This window comes from Protobothrops mucrosquamatus, unplaced genomic scaffold (assembly GCF_001527695.2).
Source record: "Protobothrops mucrosquamatus isolate PMUCROS unplaced genomic scaffold, P.Mucros_1.0 scaffold1573, whole genome shotgun sequence".
NCBI classification, from domain to species: Eukaryota; Metazoa; Chordata; class Lepidosauria; order Squamata; family Viperidae; genus Protobothrops; species Protobothrops mucrosquamatus.
This window is the reverse complement of record NW_015387737.1, coordinates 194,637-206,060: the sequence shown is the minus strand read 5'-3', so window position 1 is coordinate 206,060 and position 11,424 is coordinate 194,637. Positions and strand designations below refer to the sequence as shown.

Here is an 11,424-nt window from a genome sequence, read left to right as displayed (position 1 = left end):
CATAATAATCTTTCCATGAGGATGTTCTTCAGTCCTTTTGCCATATTTTCCCATTCAATACTCCACTATTTATTTATTTTTTAAAAAGCAAAAAAACCACACTGTAAAAGTCCCTCCTCCTTCATTAAACCTTGAGTCCATTACTGTTTTCCTGTAACAGTGTTAAAGCCAAGGGAACAAGCTATTCCTATAATTCCTGTAAAAATATCCAATATACAGGCTACAACTCAGATTTAAAATTATACTGATAACATAAAGTGGAAACAACTGACATGTAGCACAATTTCAAGACTACACAGAAGTCAGTGCTATTATTAAGTTCACTAAAATTTAGGAAAAGGTAAGCGTAGGTCATTTGATGCCTATTGGCATATAAATAATATAAATTGTAGATAGCATCAAAGCTTAAGGCTGCAATCTACAAATTAGGGTTAAGCCCAATGAATTCAATGTGAACTACTTCTGAGTGGAATGGAATGACTGGAATTATACCTTTATAAACCAACATTTCTTTCCTCAAGTGTAAAGGTTTAAAATAAACTCCTTAAACTTGAATAAAATCATATGTATGCTGTATAATATTCACTGAAAATTTAAAAAATTATAATTTACATTAATTGCATGAAACTCTGCACCTTATTTTTCTGGAATCTTTAGAATTATGTTTTAAAATTTGAAAACATTTTCTTTTTTAATTCTAAAATAGGTTATTACATATTTGGGGATTGAAAGGAAAATATAAATTTGAAGTACATAAAATAATGAATCATATCCATTGGAGGGATTAAAATTTATGAAAGTCTTACACTAATTTGGTTACCGTATACGTAAAGATATTCTCTTAAACCAGAAAATAAATCTGAATATGTTTCCTGAATTAACAAAAAGTATTTTTTTTTTTTGCTTTTCATTTGAATACAATAATTCATATTGAGAATTTTATTTAGGCCGATATTATAGAAAAGAGATTTTATTTTAAAAGAAATTACATGGCACAGTTAATTAATCAAATCTTTTGTTCTATTAAATTCATGTGTTTTGCTTCGGGGTGTCACAGTATGGAGCATTGTCTCGCAGCACATCCTTTCTTGGTAAAAGCCCTGGAAGAAAAAGACATTAATATTAGATTTTCCACACTATTGTTTAAACAAAGGCTACACTGTCTTTCTAGTACTTTATAATGGAGATTGTAGAATTAGAAGCATTATTTTCTACAAATAGGAATCTGTGAAACTATAAACTAATTACAAACACACATATTTAAATGTTCTGCCTACTGCAAAGGCCATATTCTTTATCTGTTTGCCATAGTCAGATCATGGCAAAAAAAATCCATATTTAGTTAAAACATTCATTCACGTATTAATCCAAATGTTATTTGTTTCAATTGGTGGTGGGTTTCCTGAGTTTTAGGCAGGAATTTTTCCAGTCATTTCTGGAGATACCATTTTAGCAAGTGACAGCATCTACCTGGGCTTGGAAATTAAGCAGAATTGGGCCATACTTGGTTCTTGGGTGGGAGAGAAGATGTGAAAACCACAGCTGTAGGGGAGTCTAAGAAGTTAAGCAAATAAATCTAGGAAGAAAGAAATGGCAGACCATTTCTATGCCATTGTATATTTATGTTATATGATAAAGAGCTGAACTCTAACTGAGATCATCCTTATCCTCCTTGAGTGTGCAGATATTGAATCTGTGACTTCTTGCCCAGAAACCAAAAGCTTTATTACTGAGACACAAAAACCTGTAAGTACTGTAGCTAATAATGACTTGATGAATGCAGTACTCAATTACTTCTTACTCTTCAGTAAAAAAAAAAGTCAAATATGATTATTCAGTATAATGGAGAACAAATGTGGCATGTTGGTTAAGGTGTCAAACTAAATCTGTGGACATCTCAGTTTGTGTCCAGTCTCAGCTATGGAAGCTTAAGGGGTAACTAAGGGATTGACATGCTATCATTGGTGTCAATAATTAAGTGGATAAATAAAAAAAAGATGTTCATACAATGTATAGCAGCTTTAAAAAAAGGCAAATTTCCATGCTACAGATCATTAAGAAAATGCCAACAGAAAGTTATGGTGCCTTCACGTCTGGAATTCTAGTTAAGGTTTTGATGCAAACTGAATCTGTACCTATTTGGAATTAAAAGTGGTTTAATCTGTTTGATATTAATCATAACATTTTGTATTTTAAGTTGCAAAGATCTCACATTCCACAGGAAGTACCATAGGATAGAAAAATAGACAAACCATATACATTTTATTGGAGGGGGGCTTTTCAGGTATGCATTATTTAATAATTCATTAGATACAATATTACAGAAATATATTATTGGAAACATTAATATGTTAAGATATTTAATTATTCAAGGTAGAAAGTTTCTATTAAAACAGATTTTGTTGGAATTAGGAAAACAGAAAAAAATTGATAGCTTATAAGGCTTTCATAACTATATACTGATATTTCTTCAATATTCCACTATTCATTAAATAACTACTTGAAACTAATATCAACCTGCCATAAACAGAATATATTGAAATCTACAGAATTTCTATTTACTATATTAATATATTAATTAAATCTAATTAAATTCTAAAAGATGATACTGTATAATTATCACATGTACCCCCTCTATCTATGGTATATATATTTATACCTAATAAATCAAATACACTGTACCAGGTTTAGCTTCATATATGTAGTAAACTGATTAATAAAAGTTGCAAGGCAGAGAATCTTTACTTACTTATTTTGTCGGCATCCACATAAACACCTTGTAGGACACATGTTCTAAGTATAACTTCCACATCTGAAGCTAATTTTATAAACTGGGTGGAGTTGGGAAACAGAATTAATAATTATTCACTAATATATTTTACTTCCTAATCATCCATGAAATGAACAATAAACCTTACAAGTTCATTGTACAATTCGTAACTGAGATTTTCAAAGGATGTTTATCTTTGATATTGACATTACTATATTTATATTACCTATGCTTTAATAGAATATGGATAAAGAAATATTCATCACGGGGTGGAGATTTAATCATAAAAACCCTGTATTTCCTTCCAAAACAGTGCAAAAGTGAACTTTTCAATATATTTCCTTTATGATCACTAAAGAGTGCCTGAAACTATCAGTTTGTTTAATGATATTTTTATATTCTTTTAATATTACATTTTCATGTTTGACATCTTTCATTAATTTATATTGCACCTACTACTAGAAATCATTACAATGCTATCATACTGCTCCAAAGAAGTACTCAGAGAGCTATCAACTGGATAGCACTAAAAAGATCTCACACTTTATTAAAATTCAAAGCCACAAAGCAGGAATATACTACTTGATATACAGATAGTAATTACAGTTTATTATGATTTCAAAACAGTTATAATTTTATCATTCCATCAAATTCATGAATAATTTGACAGTCTATTCCTCCAAATCTAAATAATTATCTCCATGAGTCAGCTTGTAAAAATATCTGAGTTACTGACTGAAAGAATAATAACCCATGAAAAAATATGCATGTGTTTAATTTAGCTATCAGTGTTCAATCAGCTAAAATTTTGTGAAAGCTTCATAAATTCATTTTTTTTACAGCTGAGATTTTAATGCTGTTGAACACATGAACACTTGCTGAATTTGACAGAAGTATTTTTTTTCTTCAGGCAAAAGAAACTAAATATCAGTAATTCAAGGAGTTAGAGCTGTTCCAATTTTGAGAGAGAGAAAATTACAGAATAACGGAATCTACTATGCCGATTTCTGCAAGAAGACTCTGTGTCAAAGATTGGTTCATTTAAAGGTGTCCATATATATATATCCTGCATCCACATAAAAGAGCTTGTTCCTCTTTTACAGGCAATTTATTATTCTTTTAAACAGGTTTTGCAGAGATGCTATTCTCCCTAATCTCCCTCTTTTTCACCTGTCAGATAACTAGCATTCATTTATAAATGGTGGCATTTTATGAAAAAAAAATCAGTGAGCGAGGGAAATGTTTCTGAAATGGAACAACAAAGAGAGCTTTTTCACTAGTTTGAAACTGGTGACAAAATATAATACTTATTAGCTCATGAGCTAATAAATTTCAAAGTAACAGTTTTGTCAGGCAGGGATTGATAGTATAATATTCTGCTAAATAGAAAGGCGACAAAATTGATCTTGTTTCAGGATCTTGATTGATTAATGGTCAGATTAAAAAAAAGCCTCTAGATCTATTTAGCCATGCTTTAATAAGAAAGAAGAAGTTGGTATCATTAAAAACCTAGATAGCTCCTACAGAATTCCAAAAGCTTAAGGTTTAGCTCTCCCAATATGGTTTCTCAAAGTGCCAGCAGGAACTTCTCAGAGTGCCCTCTAAGCTCTATATCCTATTTTATGTTTCTTTTTTAATATACATATATAATATACATATACATATTCATTAAATAAAATAAAAAAATATTTTCCAGAACATTTCTATAGAGGCATTCTTTAAAAATAAAAGTGATGAGGATTTTGGTTCAATGCTCTTTCTGCCTAAAGACAGAAACTTTTCCAAATGAGTGTGTAAACTGGAAAGTTTGGGGGGAGGCAAGAAAGGGTAATAGGAATCATCTAATCTGTTGTCTTTTAGTAAATTGTATGACTGGCCATGACCATACCACCAGAGTGGTCATTTTGCGGGAACGTACATAGCATATGTTTAAAATTCAAAAGTACCTACAAGTAGTTCTCACTTACTGATTGCCTTGTTCAGCATCCCTCAGTCATGTAATTATGATTTGTAAGCATTATCCTGGGCCTGACCTGTGTGGTCCCTGTAGCTGGAACAGCAGTGAGATTGCAGAGGAAGGGTTTACAAGAGACTAAGGAGGCACACAATGGGGAATAAACTAGGTTATTTGTGTATGGTGCTCATGGCTCCCAGCCCCAAACATGGTGCCGCCACCACCACCACCACATTCCAATGCACATTCCTTCCAATGCATATTCCCCATTGTGTGTCTGCATAGTCTTTTATAATCCCTTCCTCTCCAATGAATGTAAATACAAATATTAATCTCCTTTTTGCTAATTATCACAGCACTGGAGTGAGCATTTCAAGGGGCAGGAAAATGTGAAATGGAAAGCACAATCTTAGTCATTTGATTTCCTATTTAGCGACCAATTTGCTTAGCAACAGTTGTCAGTCCTGTGTGATACTAAATAAGGATTATCTGTATTAGCTTTAAAGGTTAGGAGGCTCCAGACTATTCTATTTCAAGCTGCAATAAAAATGTTGCAAAGTATAGAATTCTAAGAAGAAAAATAAAGTAACTGTTATCTCTGCTCAACAGATGCTTGTTCCCAATCCATCTTTGATTATTGCTTTGCACTATCTTTCCCTTTGAATATGAAGCATAGAAAACTATCACCATAAAACAGAGATTTAGCCACTGACTTTCAAGCTGTGGTTTCCAATATACATTTGTATTCTGACAGTTTCACTGTCATTTCTTTTTTAGAAAACCATTAAGAATGGTAATTTTACAGAAACATTCGCAATTGTTTGCTAGTAATATCCGTCCTCATTCTGTTCCTAATCTGCTTCATATAGTTAATACAAAATTAAACTTAGTATATTTTGTAAAAGTTAAGCTAGCTTAAGTTGCAATGCAGAATTGTATTCAATAGCAGAAACATTTTCTGTGCAAATACCTCAGCTATTTTTTCAGGAGAAGTCTCATTTTTATTATTTTTGAATTCTTCATTTATCTTAAGTCTTGCAGCTACATTAAAAAAGAGAGAATAGGCATTTTTAAAAAAATGTATTTATTCAGCTTTTTGTTACAGATAAAATAGATTCTTCTATAAAATTTATTCCCAGTTATGTTATCATAACCTTATGTGCTAATCTGAAAATATTTAAAAAGATGTAGTCTGTTTCCCCAATATTTAAGTTACAATATATATTACAAAATGTCACTAAAAGCCCCAAATGCAAGTTAAAAACTATTCCTTTGCAGTACTTTGAGGAAATTGAACATGAAACAGTTAATAGAAATCAGTATTTAAAGAAAGTTTACCTGACATATCACAAAGCAGCATAATTATTATCTTGGATAAGATAAGGCTCCAACAAGGAGATATTTAAATGTATATAAGCTCCCATTTTTCAAATGTGGCATAACGTGAACAGAATAAGAGGGTCTCTGATGCTCTCTGAGCTTGATTGTTTTTTTGCAGATGTTTCATTACTCAAACTAGGTAACATTATCAGTGCTACAGGGAATGAAGTTTTCTCTCATTTTATATTCCAGTGCAGGGGTGTCAAAATGCCAGCCCATGTGCCGGATGTGTCACGTGGAAGCTATGCCCACCCCAGCTCAGGCAAGGGGGAAAAAGTCACGATACGTTGCGACATGTCACGTGATGTGCGAGTTTGACAGCCCTGTTCTAGTGGCTTGCCTTGTCAGTGTTGACGGGAGTGGTGTTGGTGGTTCTTTGGTTGGGTTTTGTGTGGTTCTTTGTTGCTGTGTATTTGTGCGTATCTAAACAGTCCATTTGTTGGGATCCCTTTTAATACTACCAGCTGTACGAAATGCTATAGTTCTTTTTGAGACAGGACAAAATTCATTGGAAGCCAAGGCATCCTGTGCTGCACCTATACTAACTGTGTTTTATTCCAATTCAGGGTTATTTTCTTATTTTGATGACCGATTTATTAGTTCCTAGTTTAAAATTATAACCCATAAAATTAGCCGAATTGGCCTCTCTCCAGATTGCCTATTTTTAATGGGGCATATTTCAGTTTTTTGTTTATTAGACAAGGGCTCTAGGATATAAGCTCATAGGATTTGAGTAATAAAGCTAATTTATCCTGTTTTCCAGTTTATTTAGAAATGTATTATCAAAACAATTAGTGTATGGACTCATAGTTAACCCACACAAATCATAGTTCTTAATCAGGACATTTTTTGTATAGGAAGATTCCAAAGAATACCTCTTGTACAAAGATTTTACCTTTGTAATAAGTCAGAAGCTGACTCAGGAGATCATGTATTTTAGGTTTGTGTGAATTGTATACTGTATGATTTTTATTTTTCCTTTGTTTTTTTCAACCAGGCTTTTCAAACCATGTATATGTAATTTTCTCTTATCTAAATTTAGGCCTAATGCAGCCAAAATTTCAGCTGCCAGGATTAGATGCATGAAAAAACTTGTTTCTGGATGATTTGTTTCCCATGTGTTGTTTTCTTTTTTATTTGTTCTTGGGTCCTTTGATTGTAATAAATTTTCATTCAAGTTGATTTTTTTCTTATTTGCATTCAGTTTATTTATTCCAATGCATTTATTTAGAAAGCAGAATAACTTAATGTTGTACATTAAGTTATTCTGCTTTCTAAATAAATGCATTGGAATAAATATGTTGAATCAAGAGCAAAATATGATATTGAACTCATGAAGCAGAAGACCTTGATAAAAGGTCCAGAAAGTTTTCCTTTTTTTAAAATTTTCAGGAGAAATTTTAATGTATCCATAGCAAGGATGAGAAATCAAGGTTTAGAACATATAAATACATTCAGTGATGAAGCATGTTCTCATCTAGAAGTATATATATAGATGAAAAAAGTGAGCAACTTTGTTTTCCCCACTTCTTAATATGGAACACCTGCAAATGTCTGATTTTTTTTCAGTCCCCTTTTAGCTTGCAGTGAAGAGAAAGATTAAATTCTTGTTCCAGCAGCCCTGCTGCAACTTTAAAGTTTAGAAAGGTCTAGTGCTCAACACTTCTCCAACAGCTTCTGGGTGGTGAAGCTAGTAAGTCATCTTCTTCTTACACATATTTGATCTGAATGCATGTGTGCCAGTTTGAGGTTAGCCAGGCAGACTTTGCCTTTCTTCTGACTGAAGAAAACTTTTTTAGGTCATAAAGTAAGAATTGTAAATACATTTAGGCTTTGTATCTTTTAAGATAAAACATAGAAAGAAAGACTGAATAAACAGTGAAGCAACTACAATTCAACACTGGTGAGATTTTATAATGAAATAACGGGCTCAATGCATATACAGAATGTACACCGGTCCAGAAAAAAGCATAGATGCTCAAATACAACTACATGCTAGAATTAATAATCATACCTTAAAACTTTATTTTTAAAAACTATGCTTTTAAATAGCCCCCTACTGGGAAAAGGATTGAGCATTTGTTCCTTCAGTTCCTTTACCAAAAAAAACCCCACAAGAATTCTTACCGTCTAAGCTTCTGGTGTCACCTTTGAACACATTTTGCCTTGTCTTATGTAAAACCTTGAAAACTTTCAAGACCTGTAAATACAATAGAATGTTAAAAGTTTTACATTCTTATGTTAGAAAGAAAGCACCATTTGCTCAGTTAAATTTGAAGTAAGAATACCAGGGAAACAAAATATAGAAAATCTCCAAGAAAAAGCATTTCAACATAGGAGAATAAAATGAAAATGATTCCTAGAAATGAGAGCTGATGTAAATGCTGATATAACTAGCAACCTACATTCCTCCCTCTAATGTGGATACTGGTATGTGAAACTCAGCAGAAAAGACCATAATATGATAGGTATTATAATCATAAATTCCTTGCCTGATTCTTACAGTAGATAGGCAAGCCTCCAGAAAATGACAGGAAAGTGTTAAAGAAGACATTTTACAGGTATTTCAGAAATAATATCTGACATAATAAATATTTTTAAGTTTAAGTTTAATATTTTTTAATTTTAATTATTTTAGATTTGTATTTGGTATTTATGTGGGATTGTTTTAAACTGGCTGTAAGCCGCCCTGAGTCCTCCGGGAGAAGGGCGGGGTATAAATGAAATAAATAAACAAACAAATAAATAAATAAATAAATAAATAAGTAAGTAAGTTTAAAAAGGTTAGATTAGCCTTGGCTTTTATTGGTCTTATGGAAGAGTCTGAAGATTTTACTGTTCCCTTTTTTCTGGAATCTGGTAATGGAAGTGTGGAGCTTGCTAGATAGTTACATTGTTAGCACGTTGAACTGCATGCTTGCAGATTATGAAAAACCATAAAAAGACATAGTTTTTACTCTTTTAATGTATTTAATGTGTTTTTATGATTTTGGTTATTTTTTGTAATGGTTTTCTATTTTAACTTTAAGAGCTGCCACATATTTGAGTCAGGCAACATGTAAATAAATAAAATTTGAAAGAGAATATGTTATCTAATCTTTTGATCCTAGAACTGTGAGAGAAAGGTATTATTGAAAGGTAAACACTGCTTAATTAATATATAAACAAATTAAACTAAGAGAAATTTGACACTGTACTTTGAAAGTGCTTAAATGTGTTTGGTAGGCTGTTACACTACTGGCTTAATTAAAATAGAGAGAGACATCAGTAATGATATTGTTTTTAATACAGAGAATTAGCAATAAGAATTCTTATAACACTTATTTTTGCAAACCCATTTTTAATTTATAGAGAAATAGGTGGAAGATGAATTTTTAGAAAAGTAAAGTTACTGTTTCATTCTGACAGAGAGGAAAGAAATATATAAACATTTTGTAACTGGTAATACAGGATATCAGCCTCTTTGACTAGTGGAATGGGAAAATTTCCCATAAGTATACTAAGAGGTTGGCAGAAAGACCAAAATACACTAATGCTACTCAAAATACCCTCGTATCAATTTAAATGGAATGAATACTGTTTTATAGGAAGAAATAAAAATATCTTTATGAACTGAATTATCATCAAGGAAAAACAGTAAACAGCAGAGTAAAAAGACAGATTTACGGCTTTTTTTTTTTTTTTTTTTTTTTACAAAACTTAACATTTTTTAAACATGTACAGTTAATAGGAATTCCATAGATGTATCTTTCCTGTTCAAAAGAGGTATCGCCTGCTGTATTTCTGCTGGTTGAATAACTATTAAGAATACATGAGTTTAGGAGACAAAACAAAAGGGGCGACAGCAGCTTTTATGGGATTGAAGCAATAGACATTTCATCCCATTCAATGCATAATCTATGCATCCATTTAAATGAGAACTAATTTGGTGCAGTGTTTTAGCCATTAGGCTAAAAATCAGGAAAATGAATTTTAGTCCAACTTAGGCATGAAACCAGCTGGTGACCTTGGGCCAGCCAGTCTCTTTCAGCCTTAGGGAGACATAACAAACCATCAGTGTAAATCATGCCAAGAAGACTCCAGGGACTCCAGGCAGTTGCCAGGAATCAACCCTGAAGCACACATGCCATTTATAGAGGAAAAAACGGACTAAGAGAGTGGCTTACCAAAGACCGTGTGAGAAATTTAGGACTAATACATTACACTGAACTGTAACATGGTGTATTAGATGTGTTGTGTGAACCCAGATGTAAAGTGGTATACAATAGGGCTCTACAGCATTTTGGATGATGGGAAATTGTAATCTAATACAGTAGAAGATCCAAAGCAAATCATAAGAAAGCAAAAAGTAATTCTAAAAGAAATAAGCACCTTACTATCATTTGAACATCACAGCATAATCACTGGCTTTATCACAATCTCACTTTCAGGACCAGATTATCCGTCAGGTTAAAAAAATCAAGGAAGTTTTCAAGGATTCATATGCCGTATGCATAATTTGAAAATCAATCGGTCATAATAACAATGTCACAACAGAACGCAACTAACGTTGCTAGTTTCTGGGCAAGATCTGTTTAATTTGTACATATTTTAATCTTGTATATTTTAAATTTTAGGTCATATAGTATGCCTTATTTTAATTGTGATGCTTCCGACACGAATAAACAAATACAATAACCATATGGGTCAGGCAGTAAGAAAATCAAGAAAAAATGGGATACATCTCTTACACGTTCATCTGTAGCATGTACTCCAACTATAATACATGTGTTCATGTGTAGCATGTACACGTTCATGTGTAGCATGTACTCCAACTATAATACATGTGTTCATGTGTAGCATGTACACGTTCATGTGTAGCATGTACTCCAACTATAATACATTCCCATATGGCTCAAATAATGTTCTCAGCCCAACAGCAACACCGCATCTCTCGCCCCAAAACAGTATCTTGCCTGCGAAGGTACATCGGACCATCAACTAACCTCTGCCCTTCGCATTGCTGAACCGCTGCTCTTGGAGGAATCCCTATTATAGAGGTTTCCGGGAGGAACAGAGCCACGCCCATCAGTGCACGTCATTGGTTCTATGAGAATATTGTCTCACGACAACGACAAATCAGCGAATGGGAGGAGGAGGAGGAGGAGATAAAAGATGACTCGAGAGCTATACATATAGAATAGCATTATAAAAGGGAAAGCGGGAACATTTTTTGCAGGAAAGGAATAAATAGCATCAGCGTTCCTCTAACACAGTGTTGAGTTCTCAACCTTGTCAATTTTAAGGCATGTGGACTTCAACTCCCAGAATTCCACAGCCA

At 32.8% G+C, this 11,424-nt stretch overlaps 1 protein-coding gene across 2 annotated transcripts; it reads right to left on the bottom strand.

Annotated features, from left to right (window-relative positions):
* Positions 1-937: 937 nt before the first annotated feature.
* LYRM7 (LYR motif containing 7) lies at positions 938-11,167 on the bottom strand. 2 transcript variants are annotated; one of them, XM_015822452.1, is made up of 5 exons: positions 11,090-11,167; positions 8,232-8,304; positions 5,695-5,765; positions 2,750-2,831; positions 938-1,100 (listed from the first exon to the last, which is right to left on the bottom strand). In XM_015822452.1, exons 1-5 carry the CDS (start codon positions 11,102-11,104, stop codon positions 1,030-1,032), a joined length of 312 nt encoding a protein of 103 aa, XP_015677938.1. In that variant the 5' UTR covers positions 11,105-11,167; the 3' UTR covers positions 938-1,029. The 2 variants fall into 2 exon arrangements, with proteins under 2 accessions (XP_015677938.1, XP_015677937.1); XM_015822451.1 differs by lacking the exon at positions 11,090-11,167 and adding an exon at positions 10,835-11,082.
* Positions 11,168-11,424: the final 257 nt, after the last annotated feature.

Coding starts and splice junctions, on each gene's coding strand:
- LYRM7 (XM_015822451.1), bottom strand. CDS start 10,909: ATGCTACACATGAACGTGTACATGCTACACATGAACACATGTATTATA. Junction 8,305..10,834: donor TACATGCTACAGATGAACGT/GTAAGAGATGTA, acceptor TTGTATTTACAG/GTCTTGAAAGTTTTCAAGGT. Junction 5,766..8,231: donor TGACACCAGAAGCTTAGACG/GTAAGAATTCTT, acceptor TTTTTAATGTAG/CTGCAAGACTTAAGATAAAT.